Source organism: Zingiber officinale, chromosome 6A (assembly GCF_018446385.1).
Source record: "Zingiber officinale cultivar Zhangliang chromosome 6A, Zo_v1.1, whole genome shotgun sequence".
NCBI classification, from domain to species: Eukaryota; Viridiplantae; Streptophyta; class Magnoliopsida; order Zingiberales; family Zingiberaceae; genus Zingiber; species Zingiber officinale.
This window is the reverse complement of record NC_055997.1, coordinates 29,041,371-29,058,259: the sequence shown is the minus strand read 5'-3', so window position 1 is coordinate 29,058,259 and position 16,889 is coordinate 29,041,371. Positions and strand designations below refer to the sequence as shown.

Below are 16,889 nucleotides of genomic sequence, written 5' to 3'. Positions count from 1 at the left end.
ACGATTTTTAAAGCAAAAAAATATGTAACGTATATATATTTTTTTTCAAAAATACAGAAATAAGTAATAATCTAATTGTATGGATTAAGATGAAAGCTGTGTTCTCTTCCACCTAGAAACATGATTTAGCTAGCTTTAAGAAAACAAATTAAATGAGAATTTATACTACTATAAATAACAATAACAACATAACAACATAGAAGTTAGACCTACTTCGTATATCTCTAACAGTTTTGTTTCTTTGTTTAGGAAATTTGTACTTGAAGCATTTACCAGATTCGTCTCTGTTTTACATGGCGGAAGAAGCACGCAAACGTGCTTAATATGTTTAATAGATATTTGACAAAATTTATTACTATCCATTTATTACTAAATTGTTTATGTTAATTACTCTAGGCTTGCAGTAATTAACCGTTATTCAACAATAACGTAAACGACATGGCATTTCACAATGCTCTTTCAATTCATGCACTATTTATAGCTCACCTTGGCATTAATATTGCCTACCTCGTGCATCCAACGACCATGCAAATGGCATCGTCTCTTTCTTACTCCAGCTCCTTCGCTGTCGTCGTCGTCTTCCTCCTCTTGTTCTTCACGTCGCTCTGCACTGCCCAATCCGGCACCGACGGCTACTTGCACCTGCGCTTCTACAACCACGAGCGAGTTCTCGGCTCTGGGCCCAACGCCACGGTCGTCTATGCAGTCGAGCGGCGCGGCTCCACATCTGGGGCTGGGTTCGGCAACCTCATCGTCTACGACAATCTCCTTCGCCAAGGGGTCGAGCCCGACTCGCCCATCGTCGGGAGAAACCAAGGTATGGGAGTGGGATCGAGTGTGGCCGAGAACTCCGGCCTCACCATCCTGCAGCTGGTGTTCACTGCTGGCGAGTACAACGGCAGCTCCATCGCCGTGCAGGGGCCGTTCCCTGTGGCTCCTCTGCAGACGCTGTTCGAGCGAGCGATCACCGGAGGCACGGGGCGGTTCCGCAATGCCAGAGGCTATCTTTGGACGAGAGAAGTTCGTAGCACCAACACGACACTCACAGGGAGACTCGATGCTTATATCACATTTCTTTGACACGACACCTGATATCGATATTTAACAAAACATATAACAACTTGATGCATCGATCGATTAATTTGCTATATAATTTATTCACATAGAACATTTTCGTCATCAATCCTTGCAATAATATTAAATCCATGTATGTATGTATGCATGGTTTATGGTTCGAATAATCCATATATCAATAATTAATTTAAGTACGTACATGAGGAATGTCTTAATGTTTTCAGGATTTATCTTTGAACCTCTTCTCTGTATGCATGGGATCGGAGTGGTGCCAAAAACCTATTGGCGTTCCGTTCTCTTTTAATGTACAATGGATGTTTTTTCAATTGAATGTTCTTTAATTAACAAACTTGCTAATTTTTATAACCTCGTAGAATTGATTATTACAATTCACATGTAAAAATAAAATTATCAAGTTGGTATATAAGATGCTGGACTTCATGACATATAAGGTGATTCTAGTAACCAAGGGGTCCCAGCAAGAGTGTGCTGAAAGAAGAGGAGAATAATTATATTTAAGGTTTAGTTGGGGTGTATTAATTAATTAATATAAATAGGGAAATTAAGTGGAGAGTTGTTATTTTGATCGGCAATCCTCTTCTCCCTCAAACCCTCACCGCCGAAACCCCTCTTCTCCTCACCCTCTCGGCGCCCAAGCCCAAGAAGCCTAGGGTTCCGCCCCTAGGATCGTAGGAGCACTTTCCAGCGACAATTCCGACACGAGGACGTTCCTCTCCGCGAGAAGAACGCGTAGGCGTAAGAAGATCGTCGAAGAGATCCTCTTCTCCGGAAATCTAGCGATCGGATTATAAGAATATTTAGCGAAAGATGTAAGTAACCCCTCACCTACAGTAAAAATAGCTAATCACATGTTTTTATGTCTATAGTTCGTGATTATATTCATAGTGCAGCCATATGTAGAGTTAGAGCACACCAGGTGCTCGATAAAATGCCTAATACAGTTATATGCTACAGTAGGTGTTTTAATAGCTCAGTTAAATACCCTAAATGCATTTTAAATAGCATATATAGCCTTGCTTCGGTTATATGGGACTACGGTCCAATGTGTGGGCTCCCATAGTCGCCTCTAGGTTCAGATAACCTAGCTGTAGGTTCAGATAACCTAGTAAAAAGCAGGATATGATAAATTAGTTATAAACAGTATTTTACTTTATCAGTGGCACTGTACTGGACTTCAGTTGTCCTTGGGTTGGGCTCCTATAGTTGTCCCTAGGTTTAGATAACCTAGTAACCCTACTAGATTCGGGACTTGCTACATCGGGCCTAGTTAGGGATGCGCGCACAGCAAGTACAGATGTTGGGCCCATTAGCAGCATGTTTAGTATTTTTATCTATTTACGAAAATAGTTTTCAAACTTCACAAAACAGATAAGTGAATTCAGCTTAGCTTCAGTTCAGTTTTTTATTGATATAGCAGATAGCTCTATGTTTAGTTCTTGATTGTCATGATTTACATGCTCATGTGTCATATCTTAGCATTTCTAGTATGATTCTCAGCTTGCATATCAGCATAACATCTTTTAAAAAGCATGATTTCTATAAATGCATGTTTTTGTGAGGTAGATGGTTTCTTACTAAGCTCTCAAGCTTATAGTTGCATTTTTCCTTATACTGCAGATAAAGGTAAAGGAAAGATGGAATAGTGGAGGCTGGAGGCAATGCGATGAAGATTTGTGTGAGAAGGAACCTGGAATAAAGGTCCTTGGGAGAAATTAGCAAATTAAGAACTTAGTACTTCTTATAGTATTACTTTCTGCACTTTTAGATGTTAAGTGTGTTGATTCATGAGAGTATACACTATGTTATGATTAGATTGTTATTTGTCATGATAGTAGATAGCTAACCATGAGTAATGACATGCCCAGTACTAGTGTGGTGGTTGTAGTTGAATTTCTGAAAATTCTGTATGAGGTCGGGTATGATTTCTGCGGAAATCAGAAACTCAATCGTTCAGCCGATCGATTGAGCAGTCCTCAATCGATCAGCCGATCGATTGGGGAAGTCCCCGCGTACAGAAGGCTAGTGAGTCGATTAGCTGATCGATTGGGGAGCCCCGATCGATCAGTCGATCGATCGAAGCGCGACCTGTTGCGTACAGAGAGCTGATGAGTCGATCAACTGATCGATCAGCCATGGATCGATCAGCCGATCGATCAGGAATTTAATCCCGTGAACAGAGAGCTTCTGAATTGATCTCTGGATCGATTGACCAGATTGGATTAATCAACCGATCGATCCAGTTTTGACCCCGTGCATAGTAGCGAGTTGAGTCGATCAGTGGACCGATTAGACAACTCCAATCGATCAACCGATTGATTGGAATGTCTGATTTTAGCCAGAGGTGCAACAATGTATTCCGAATATAAATTTCAGATTTTATAGCACACAGCATAGAGTTTTAATTAGTTCAGTCTTTTTCTTTTCTGCACAAGAATAGTTAGCATAATGTAACCCCGGCCTTACAGCCTAGACAGTAGGAGGCGGGGCGTTACAGATGCATTAACACCATTAGAGAGAAATTGGATGGATAAAATTGGACAAATTGAAATAATTTTCTTTTATTATAAGCAAAGAATGAATTTGATGGATCAAGACAAGTCATACATAACAAAAATTTTGTGTTCATCTCATTAAAGTGATTGTTAATTAATGTTACAAATTTATCACTTCATAAAATGTTTCACCACCATAAAAATAAAAATTTATCTTTCCTTCAATATTTCATTATGATCTTCCATGAAAAGTGAACAAGTCTTGCATATGTGGGGTGAAAACCTTATATTTAACACAAAATAAAGAAACTTTATTTAGTAACAAATTTCAACCATCATTTTGCATTGTTTGCTGTTGTTGTTTTCTTTATTTTATAAGAATCATGACATTTACAATGTCTTGATCTTTTCGTTACAAAGCTTGAAACAAATTATTCGTGACTCCCAAGTTATTCTTCATTAAGTATATCTGAAATATAAATTTATAGTTTCCCATCAATTCAAACATATTATTTGCATATGACCTTTTTATTTGTGATATTTTCCCTCCTCTTCAATAATTAAAAGGACACCAATAATTGAAGGATATAAGCATATCAAACTCAACAATATATTATAATGTGAACTTCAATGTACAAGTGTAAGTTGCAGTTGATAAGCAAAAATAATATACATAATAAGTAAACTTGATCTCCATCATGTTGGGGAATTTCATGAAAAATACATTAGTTTTCAGTAAAACACCTAGCAGAAGTGAAATGAATTTCTTTAAAAATTATTGTGTATCCTATAAAATAAAATCATACATGTATAAGACATAATCGTACTTCAAAATGTTTTTTAGACATTATACCTTTCTAAAGAAGTTTAGACTTAAAGAAAATCACCTAGCAAACCTCACAAAACTTGCCTTTATTAGTATCTTCACTAAAATATCTTCAAGACGACATCATAAGCCACAAGTTGCCTCTCTAATATTAACCAAGTAGAAGTGACGTCACAAGAGAATGTTAGGACCTCGAGCAAAAGAGACCTCGACCAAAGCAAAATGCACGCATTTGACGGTGGGTTGTTCAAGTATATCCAGACCTATAGCCTCTGCTTGGGGCCTTTTACACTTAATTATGAGGGGGTATCTGAATTTGTAGCGCTGGAAGAGGAACTGCGGGAAGGTTCTGTTGGAGGAAGTAAACCAACAGAGCAGAGGCCTATCCAAGCTGGTATTCCTTGTAACGACCCAATTTTCCCTAATTCAAGTTCTAAAAGTCCATACAAATATTTGGACATATATTTAAAATATTCTAGAGATTTTTAGGAATTTTTAGAGTATTTTTACGTAATTTTTGGAGGTCGTTTAGTATGTTACAAAAAGAAAGAAGTTTTGACCAAAAATGTTGAAGGTGAGATTTGAACCCACGACCTCGACCCGAGCCGAACCTCAGCCAAACCCAACCAACCAACTGGTCTGCGGTTGATTTGTGATTAAGAAGGGGAGCGAATTTAATTAAGTTGTAGTTGGAGCAGAATTTAAACCTAGTTATAAGTTTTCCCTTTCTCGCCGAAAACCCTATCTGCCCTTCTCCCCGATCCCGACTGCGTGCGGTGCTCCTGCTCGGGCGACAGCAAAGAAGAAGCTAGGTTTTGGTCTCTGGCGGCTGGCGAAGGCCTTCTTCCGGCGAACCTTGCGGACCGAGCTTTTCTCGTCTAAGAGAACGCGTGAGCACGAAAGGGAAGCCGAAGTCTTCATCTCCCCGGAAGCCCTAGCAGGCCTACCGCCGGTTGTAAGTCCAAGAACAGTAGGTAAGTACTACTCACCTGCAGTAGGAGTAGCTTTTGGAGTTGTTCTTCTTGTTTTTCCGAAGCATGATGTAGGGAGCAAGGTTTTGATGTTGCTGCTGTGTATTTCAAAGAAGAGAAATAGGGTTAGTTTGCTTGTTTAGCATGTAGTTGTTTACTTAGAATTTTGTAGTTAGAAATTCAGAATTTGGAGTCTTCAGATTTCGGAATCTGCTGGAATTTACAGATTTTGGTTTAGTTTTCCTCTTGGCTTCGAAATAGGTTGTAAAGAATTGAGATTTATTGTGGTTGGGATTTGGGAAGCTGTGGTAATTGTTTCCGTAAATGCCAATCATGATGTCTTAAGTTTTATGCTCTGGACTGTTGATATAAGGAATTATATGCCCTCTAAGCACACATGTTATGACTGAACCATGATATCTTTGGTCTATTTATCTTAAATGCTTCGATTGAGTCATGCTACAGAATGTTTAATGGATGTAAATGTTAAGATTAAAGGGATTGATTAATGACAGAACTGATATATTAAGATATTTTCTTGGTAACATCGCAGACTTTGATTTGGGTTTCCTTTTGTTACCTTAATGGGCATGACCAGTTTTCCTTTGCTTTGGGGTATGCACGAACATATTATAACATGTAGTAGTATGCTGATTTTTGTTCTCTTTACTTTAAAATGTGCATGAACTGATTATAGCATGTAGTAGTATGCTGATTTTTATTTTGCTTGCTTTAAAATGTGCATGAACTGATTATAACATGTAGTAGTATGCTGATTTTTATTTCGCTTGCTTTAAAATGTGCATGAACTGATTATAGCATGTAGTAGTATGCTGATTTTTATTTCTCTTGCTTTAAAATGTGCATGAACAGATTTTAGCATATACATATATGCACATAACATTTGTTTGCTATAATAAGCAGCTATAAGTAAGAAAAAGACCAAGGTCTAGTTAAAAAGAGCTAACCAGTAAATCATTTAAAGTAAGAGGCTAGTACCCGACTTCCAAGGTTATCGTTAAACAAATCCAGGTGACCAATTCCAAGGTCTTGGCCCTGGTAAGACCAAGGTCTTTACCTTATAGGACTAGAGGCTCGCTACCTCAGTGTCTATTAGAGAGCGCGCAAAAGATGGTACTAAGCCTGGGCCCAAAGAAAAGAAAAAGAAAGAGTAAAAGAAAAAGAAGAAGAAAGTAAAAGAGAAATTAAAAGTTTAATTTCTAGTATAAGGCTATAAGAAAATGAAACAAGTACCATCTATGTTTAGAATCAACAGGTGTTTAGTTCCTTTAATTCTAAGCATATATACAACATTAGTTTCATTATTTTCTTATCAGTTTAGTGAGCATGTTTAGTATTATTTCCAGTGTTCAGTTTTATTTCTGTACACCATTAGTACTTTGCTATTAGATGAGTACATGCAGCTTTTCTTTTAGCATTTCAGTTTTTGGTATCGTTTGCAATTTTATGCACTTCGAGTTTTGTGAGATAGATTAGTACTTACTAAGAGTTTCACTTATAGATTTATTTTTCCTCCTATTGCAGATAAAGGAAAAGCTAAAGTGTGAAAGGAAGGCAACAAGGTGGTGGTGATGAAGGTGTGTGATGACTGGACTATGGAGAGATCCAGAGTTTGCTAGCAAATGTTCAGGACTTACCTGTTTAGAGTTTCAGTTTATGTTCTAGTTTTCTTCTTAAATACTATTATGAAGTTTTTGTGAGATTGTAATTATGTTTTATTCCGCACTCGTAGTTTGATACGTCTTATTATTGGAGTTATGTTTGATTACTATTGCTAGAATAGCTTTCCTTGAGTAATAGTGGGTTTTATTACTGCGTGGTTGTGTAATTATATGTTCCAGCCGCCTGTGGCTGAGTATACACTGTTTGTATTGTTGATTTGGTCATTGGTACATGGGAAACTCTGTCGAAATTTTTCGGTAGAAATTCCTCTGGGGCCATGATAAATCTAACTGATGCTAATATTAGCATAAGTGACACTAGTAAGTAGAGTTATAGATAGGTAGCGGCCACCTTAGAGAGTAGTAGTAAGAAGGGTGGTCGTTACAGTTGGTATAAGAGCGGTTCCCATTCTCCAGCATCACACACACATCAGCATCAACCTTGCTGTCTTCAAGTAAGAAAGTATTTAATTTATTTCTTTATTGCTTTCGTTTATTACTATTTGCAGTATAAAGTAATTGCTTATAAGTGCTTAAGTCAGATAAGAGTTTTTGTTGTTTTCTTTATTCCTGTACAAATGTGTATGTTAGAAAGGATAGAGAAAATATCAAGTCTTTTTCTTTGCATAACTAGATGGCAAGAAGAGGACGTCTCCGTACCGTTCGTGCTGAGGACCAAGCTCAAGAGAACTAAGTTCCCAAAGCAACTAAGCCCAATCTTTTTGAAGTTGTGGCCCAACTCCAGAAGCAAGTAGCGAAGCAGCAGCAAGTAATTGCCAATCTGATGGCAAATCAGCAATCAGTTCCTCCCCCTCCCCCAGCAGTCACTACGGAGACTCCAGCGGTAACTGAGGTTCCACCAGCTGTCCAGGGAGTCGCCACAGCACCTCAGAGGTAAGAATCTTACCTCATACAGTGGCTGAAATTGAAACCAGAGAGCTTCTCAGGCACGACTGAGCCCTGGGATTCCCAGGCTTGGTTCAAGACACTGGAGAGCACAATGGATCTTCTTGACTGGCCAGAGGTAGAGAAGGTCAAGTGCGCCTCTTTCTTCCTGTCAGGAGATGCTTGTATGTGATGGGAGACGATAAAGACCAAGAGAGCAGCCGATCAGATGAGCTGGGCTGATTTTCAGTCAGAGTTTTATGAAGAGTTCTTCCACCTACAGATCACCAATAAGCACTATGAGGAATTTATAGAGTTCAAACAGGGTGACTTGTCAGTGGAAGAAGCAGCTAAGAAGTTCAACAGACTAGATTGTCTCTGCCCAGAGCTAGTAAGTACAGAGAAGGAGCGAGTCAGACTGATGCTCAGAATGCTGAGACCACAGATAGCACTGAATGTGAGCAGTGGAGCTCACCGGCCCCAGACTGGTGAAGAGCTTATCAGTAGGGCATTAGTTGCTGAGCACTACCTGAACAACATCAAAGCACAACGAGCGCAGCACAAGCCAATGAAGATAGAGGACAAGTCAGCGGGGAACCAGAAATCCCAGTCAAGTAAACAGAACTGGAAAGGCAAGGGTAATAAAAGAAAGTAGTGGAACTCAGGAGGTAATCAAAAGGGAGGACCAGCAAACAAGTAGACCAAGTTTCCTCCCTGTACCAAATGTGGGAGAATGCGTCCAAGAGCCTGTCTTTTGGGCAAGACTGGGTGTTATTCTTGCGGTCAGGAAGGATACATGGCTAAAGAATGTCCTAACAAGCTCAAAGCACCTCAGCCACAGCCAGTGCAATATGGAGGTCAGCCTGCACAGTTGCACTACATGGGAGCAGCATTAGAGGGACCCCATATCAGTCAGGGAAGGTTGGAAGCTCCACTAGTTCCAGCCTTTGACATCGCCAGAGTGTTCTCCCTCACCAAAGAAGAAGTTGCTAGTGGCTCAACGGTTGTAACAGGTCAAGTAGTTATTTTTCAGCATTTAGCTACTGTACTATTTGATACTGGGGGGACCCATTCTTTCGTATCAGTACCCTTTGCCAGCAGATTATAGGTACCTACAGAAAGTATGAACTCCAAGTTTCTGACGACCCTACCTTCTAGGGAAGTCATGGAATCCAAGCAGTGGCTTCGGGCCATACCAGTCCGAGTTGCAAACTGAAAGCTATATGTCAACCTGGTAGTCCTCTCCATGCAGGATTTCGATATCATTTTGGGTATGGATTTCCTCAGCAAGTACAGTGCTTTAGTGGACTGCCGCAGAAGGAGAGTAATCTTCAGTCCAGAGGGTGAACCACCTTTTGAATTCACGGGTGTGCCAAGGAAGAAGACCCAAAAACTTCTCTCCTCCCTAGTAGCTCACCAGATGTTAGCTAAAGGGTGTGCTGGTTTTCTTGCATACATAGTGAATGCAGAAGAATAGAAAGGACTCAAGCAGGAGGACGTTCAGGTAGTATACGAGTATCCAGAAGTATTTCCAGAAGAGCTACCTGGACTGCCTCCCGACAGAGAAGTGGAGTTTGAAATTGAATTGGTACCTGGTACCGGTCCAATTTCAAAAGCTCCGTATCACATGTGTCCAGCAGAGCTGAAAGAGTTACAAGAGCAACTTCAGGAGCTGCTTGACAAAGGCTTCATCCGCCCTAGTCACTCACCTTGGGGAGCTCCCGTGTTGTTTGTCAAGAAGAAGGACGGATCTATGCGAATGTGCATAGATTACAGAGCTCTGAATCAAGGGACGATCAAGAACAAGTATCCCCTTCCCAGGATCGACGACTTATTTGATCAGTTAAGAAGGGCAACAGTGTTCTCAAAGATAGACCTGCGCTCTGGGTACCATCAGCTGAAAGTGAAGGAAAGGGATATACCCAGAACAGTGTTCAGGACTAGATACGGACACTACGAGTTTGTGGTCATGCCTTTTGGTGTGACTAATGCACTAGCAATCTTCATGGACTTAATGAACAGAGTGTTCAGAGAATACCTTGACAAATTTGTCATTGTATTCATTGACGACATTCTAGTCTATTCAAGGACTCCAGAAGAGCATGACACGCATTTGAGGATAGTACTGCAGACTTTTCAGCAAAAGCAGCTTTACGCTAAATTCTCAAAGTGCGAGTTCTGGTTAGATCAGGTGGCATTTCTAGGTCACATAATTTCTAAAGAAGACATCCAAATGGATCCAGCCAAAATAGAAGCAGTCAACAACTGGAGCAGACCCAAGAACGCCAGGGAGATCAGAAGCTTCCTTGTTTTAGCTGGGTACTACAGAAATTTGTGGAGGACTTTTCCAGGATAGCCTCTCCACTAATAGCCCTCACCAGGAAGAACAAGAAGTTTGAATGGTCAGATAAATGTGAGCAGAGTTTCCAAGAGCTCAAGAAGAGACTGACTAGTGCTCCTATCCTGACAGTTCCAGAAAGTGACAGGAGTTTTGACATCTACAGTGATGCTTCCAATGTAACGCCCACCCTTCTTACCCAACCAAAGGTGGCGCTACGTTCTTATACTACTTACGTACATGCTTTAGTTATAACAGCGGAAGAATAAAAACTTTAAAGAATTTAATTTATTAAGCATAATATCACATAAATGTGCATATGTTGATTCTATAACTAATCATATTAATTTGTCCAGATCGTTCTTTGCCGAGCCACCACCACACACATCACTATCTGCTCCTCCTATTGCTCCTCTAGCTCATCCAGCTTCTTTATCTGCGGTACAAGGAAAGTAAGCTATGAGCACTCATGGCTCAGTAAGTTCCTTTCCTACTCACTAAAACCGAATTCATATCATTGCATATCAATATCATGCGAGGTATCATAAGCATACGACATACAAGGGTATCATATTCATAGTCATATCATAATATCCCGTGACATAATATCTAATCATCAGATAATTCAAGCACATATGTAGGCAATGCATCATGAATTTGAAAACTTATACTTATAAGTACTTGAAATTCATATCATCATTAGAGGGGATCCCGGTTTGTACCACATACATAATGCGCGCGCTTCTTAAGTAGGTCCAAGGTAGCAAGTCTTGAACCCTACCATACATACATACTAGGTCCGAGTCTTACTCCATCGACCTAGGGCATTCAGAAGCCCAGTCTTATTCCATCGACCCCGGGGCGTTTCCGGCGCCCCCCCTTGGTACAAACCATACAGAATCATTTCTCATGCCTACCTCTCATCTCATATCCCTAACAATCTTTCATGCATTTTATTTTTTTTATTTCTTTTCATTATGTATAGCATTTCTATGCTATCACATATCATGGCATTTACATAACATAAATTTCATTCTTTTCTCATTATGTATAGCATTTCTTATGCTAACACATATCATGGCATATATATAACATAAATTTCATTCTTTTCTCATTATGTATAGCATTTCCTATGCTATCACATATCATGACATATACATAACATAAATTTCATTCTTTTCTCATTATGTATAGCATTTCCTATGCTATCACATATCATGACATATACATAACATAAATTTCATTCTTTTCTCATTATGTATAGCATTTCCTATGCTATCACATATCATGGTATAGAAAATCTATCATGTAGTGTAGACTTAGTTACACCTCACTAGATCTCGGAAGCTCTTCTTAACCGAATTTTCTCAAACTTGTTTCTAGGTTTTAAAATCCTCATAAAATCTGAAAAATATATATAAAGCCTTGTATCACAGGTGAGGGGAAGCTTACATTCTTCGCTTAAGTTTCCTAGAGTTGAGAACTTGCTTGTGAACCTTTCTTCCTTGCTTGCTTTGCTCGGCACCAATGGAGGAGAGGAGTGGCTAGGTCTTTTGGTGGAGAGGAGGAGGAAGAAGAGGCTTCTCTTCCTCTTGTGTTGCTCGGCAACAACAAGAAAGAAAAGAGGGGGAGAGTGAGGAGGAAGAAGGTGTTCTTCCTCTTGTGTTGCTCGGCAACAAGAAGAAAAGAGAGGGGAGAGTGGGTCTCGGCACAAAGGGAGGAGAGGAGGATGAGTGGGTTGAGGATGAAGTTGAAGTCCCCCCTCCATGCCTATTTATACTAAGATGAGGGGAGGAAACTTGACTTGATTCATCTTCCCTATTCATTTCTCCCCTTAAATGACAAGAATATTCTAGAGAGATGCCTTTTGAGTTCTCTCTTTTCTTTCCCTTAATTTCTCTCTTTTCTCTCCTTTAATAAAATTTTCTATCTCTCCTCTTACAATATCCTCTTCTATCCCACTTGGTTAACACATGCATGCATCCACAAGAGAACCAAGGATCAAAACTTGGTTATGCATATTTTTACTTCTTTTTACTTCCTTTTCTTTTAAGTAAAAAGAATCCTTTCTTATTCTTAACTACTTAGTCCTTTCTCTCCTTATCAATAATTCTCTTATCCCCTTTGGTATCCTATACATGTTCCTTACAAGAGATCCAAGGTTCAATCTCTCTTCTAACATTTTATTTTCTTTTGTACATAATAATTCGTATATTACTATATTATGCATAAATATTTCATACATATATATATTATCTCATACTTCTTCCTTTTGTCCATATTAATTTCATACCTTTTAAATCATGCATAGATGATTTATATTCTCAACTTTATTTTTCTTTCATAAAGTTTTAATCATCTAAATCCATCTTAATATTTAACTTAGAATATTTACACCTTCTTTTCATTCGTACTCTCATTATCCTCACTTTCTTATCTAGGCTTTCTAGGGGTGTTACATCCAAGATGGGCTTAGGAGCTGTACTCATGCAGGAAGGAAAAGTGATAGCTTATGCTTCCAGACAACTCAAAGACTATGAAAAGAACTACCCCACTCATGATCTTGAGTTGACAGCTGTGGTCTTTGCACTAAAACTCTGGCGACATTATTTGTATGGCATTCAGTGCAGAATTTTCACAGACCATCAGAGTCTTAAGTACTTCTTCACTCAAAAGGACTTAAACATGAGACAGTGTATGTAACGACCACCCTTCTTACTACTACTACTCTCTAAGGATGATCGTTACTAACTACTAACTCTACTTAACCGGTGTGATTAAAAACCACATGGAAACCCTACCGAAAAATTTCGACAAAATCTCCCCTATACCGGTGACTATATTCAACAATACATGCAGTATATATACTCAGCCACAAGCGGCTGGAACACATAACAATCAACCACGCAGTATAGTAAATCTAACTCAGCAACAATAAAGGAAAACTAATCCACAACCACAACTGAATAGCAAACACAGTATCAAGTGTCCTTATAAACAGTTATCAAATTTCCTTAACACATAAAGACTTAATTAACTCAAAGAACAAATCATAATTTATTTTATTCGCAAGGATCCCTAGGACTTCCATAGTGCAGACATCACACACCCCTCTTGCATCTCCTTGTCACCTTCCTTCATATTAACTTTCCTTTTTCTTTATCTGCAGTAGGAGAAAGTGCAGTCTATAAGCATAAAGCTTAGTGAGCGCTATCTAACTCACAAAAACTCGATATGCATGTATACAAATAAAAACATGCTAAAACTGAATGCTAATATGTAAAGCTACTCATGCTCATAAATAGCAAAGAAATCAACTAACAGAAAAGATAACATGTATAACTACTCATGCTCATAAACTAATAAAGAAAGCAAACTAACTGGAATGCTAACATATAAAGCAAAACATGCTCATCAACTAGCAAATAAATAACATGTAAGAAACTAAACATGTAAAAGTTGCTAGCATAAAAGAAAGTTAAACTTGCTGATCTTTAAAACAAAGTGAAACTTACTTCATTTACTCTAATCTTATTCTTTTATTTCACTTGTTTAAAATTTATACTTTAATACTTGAAAATAATAATCAACTTCTCTTGGGCCCAGGCTTAGTACCATCTTATGCGCGTTCCCTAATAGGTTGGGGTAGCGAGCCACCAATCCTAAAAGAGAAGACCTTGGTCTACCAGGGCCAAGACCTTGGAATTGGACACCTAGATTTGTTTAACGACAACCTTGGAAGTCGGGTACTAGCCTCTTCTTAAAAAGTAAAATACTTATTATCTTAAATTACTTCTTTTTTAAATGTCTTGGCATTTTAATAGCATCTTGTGTGCCAAAATCCCTAAAGTCTTGACTTTGGGATTTACTTAAGGCCTTGGCCTTTTCTTTCTTTTCTTTTTCTTTCTTTTTTTACTTGTTAATGCTTCTAAAAGAATTTGATAGAAATCTTATTTTCCCACTAGAATACATGGTTGTTCATGCTTATTAAAATAGCAAATAAACCAAAGAAACTGCTCATGTGTATCTAGTAATAAAGAAAACTGATCATGCTCAACTCATAGCAATTAAAAACTACACATGCTCAATAATAGCAAATGAAAACATATATGCATATATTCCAAAAATCCCCACAGCAAGCTTAAAGTAAGAAATGCTAGTTATCTAAACCTATTACACGTGTTAAGCTTAAAGTTGTTCTTGAAACGTGGATTTACTAGAACAGAACCTGAGAGATACTACTCATTCTAAATTGATTCCTTCCAAGCAAAGCATAAAGGAACACTACTGTTGCCATCACAAATTGACACGTACTGGAGTTTTAAAACCCACATAAAACTTGGTTTCATTTCAAATACCCAAAACTCAAAATTCCTCATCGAGCAACAGATCTTTGAACTGTAAAATTCCACACGAGCAGAGCAGGGTATTCCTTCATAGGAAGTATGGTGAAAAGAACAAGGATCTGAAATGTTTCAAGAAAATGAAACAACCTATGAAAACTTAATCCCAGCTTATGTTTATATAGAGTAAAGGAAACCTTTAAAACATGTCACAATGCTTTCAATCTACTGAAAACCAAGACATCAATTATTCTCTATCCTATGTGCCACGGCAACAAAAAGAATTGAAGGTTGCTACTGCTCAGTCCACGGCAAAGAACCAAAACAAAAGATTTCTCATTGCCTAGTATAACAAAATCCAAATTCAAACTATAAAGCTTGAGATATTAAACCCACATGCTTGAATTTTGCCCATCCTATTCCTTCTTTGAAGGTCACGGCGGCAAACCCGAAACCAACACCACAGAAAAATTCGGAAACAAACGAAATAGAAATCCGAAACTATCCTACTGCAGGTGAGTAGCGACTCACCTCGCTGCTCTTGGACTTACAACCGGAGAAGAGCAAATTCTAGGGTTTCGGGTGAAGCTTGAAGATCTCGGCGGCTCCCTTGAGTTCCCGAGCTCCCTTCGTCACGTTGACCACGTACAGGTGAAGGCCGGAAGAATCCTTTCGCCGGCACCGGAGAGGAACCCTAGCGCCGTCGCCTCGGTGTGTTTTTCGCCCGAGCGGCCGCTGTCGCGTGAGAGAGGTGAGGAGAGAAAGAATTTCGGGAGAAAAAGATTCTTTTCCCAAAAATCACTTAAGTTTTTCCCTCTTATTATCCCTAGGGTTTCCATATAACTTTACTTTAAATATTTTTCTCTCCATACCTAGTTAACAGAACGAGCGTAGCTCAACTGGTCGGGCTAGGTTCGGTTGCGCCGAGGAGCTGGGTTCGAACCCTAGCTTCTACAAACTTATTTTTCTTTTATTTTATTTTATTTTAAAAACTTCTTCCTCAGGGTAAAAATACCAAACGAACTCCAAAAATTACATAAAAATACTCTAAAAATTCCAAAAAATCTCTAGAATATTTTAAAAGCATTTCCAAATATTTTTATGGACATTTGGAACTCGAAATAGGGAAAATTGGGTCGTTACAACTCCCCATACCTTATAAAAAGTTCGTCCTCGAACTTAGAATAGTTCTGGATATTTCTGTCTCATGTTGTCCTCCCGCTCCCAAGTGACTTCCTCGTGCTTCTGGTTCTGCCAGACGACCTTCACTAGTGGTACTTCTTTGTTTCTTAGTCTCTTGACTACTCTGTCCACTATCTGTGTAGGTCTGCTCTCATAACTAAGATTCTCTTGGATCTGCACTAACTGAGGCTCAATCACTTGGCTAGGGTCATGGAGACACTTCTTTAGCATGGAGACATGAAACACATTGTGTATTGCTGACATGTCTTGTGGTAAATCCAGCTTGTAAGCTACTTTCCCAATCCTTTCTGTGATCAGGTAAGGTCCTACATAACGAGGACTTAATTTTCCCTTCTTGCCAAATCTCATCACTCCCTTCATAGGAGCAACCTTGAGAAAAACTGAATCCCCTACTTGGAATTCAAGTGGCCTACGGCGTGTGTCAGCATAACTCTTCTGTCTACTCTGGGCAGTCTCAATTCTCTGTCTGATCTTCTGAATAGTCTGAGTAGTTTCATCTATCAGCTCTGTCTGAATGCCCAGTTCTGCTTCCATTTCTTTTCTCTCTCCTGCTTCTTGCCAGCAAATGGGTGATCTGCACTTCTTGCCATACAGTGCCTCATAAGGTGCCATCTTGATGGTGGCCTGATAGCTGTTGTTGTAGGCAAATTCAGCTAAGCACAGGTACTTGCACCAACTTCCCTTGAAATCTAATGCACAAGCTCTGAGCATATCTTCCAGAATCTGATTTACTCGCTCTGTCTGTCCATCAGTCTGAGGATGGAAGGCTGTGCTGAACTTGAGTTTGGTGCCTAGTGCAGTCTGAACACACTCCCAAAAGTGAGAGGTGAAGCGCCCATCTCTATAAGAAATAATAGATTTAGGAACTTCGTGAAGTCTGATCACCTCTTTAACATACAACTGTGCCAACTGCTCTATAGAGTGGGACACCTTGATGGCTAGAAAATGAGCAGACTTGGTCAATCTGTCCACTATCACCCATATTGCATCATATCCATTTGTGGTTCTTGGGAGACCTGTTATGAAGTCCATGGATATGTCTTCCCACTTCCAC

At 39.2% G+C, this 16,889-nt stretch overlaps 1 protein-coding gene across 1 annotated transcript; it reads left to right on the top strand.

Moving 5' to 3' along the window:
* The first annotated feature begins 438 nt into the window (after positions 1-438).
* On the top strand, positions 439-1,080 carry LOC121994715 (dirigent protein 2-like). The gene has a single exon (XM_042548657.1). The coding sequence runs from the start codon at positions 439-441 to the stop codon at positions 1,078-1,080; it is 642 nt and encodes a 213-aa protein (XP_042404591.1).
* The last annotated feature ends 15,809 nt before the right edge of the window (positions 1,081-16,889 follow it).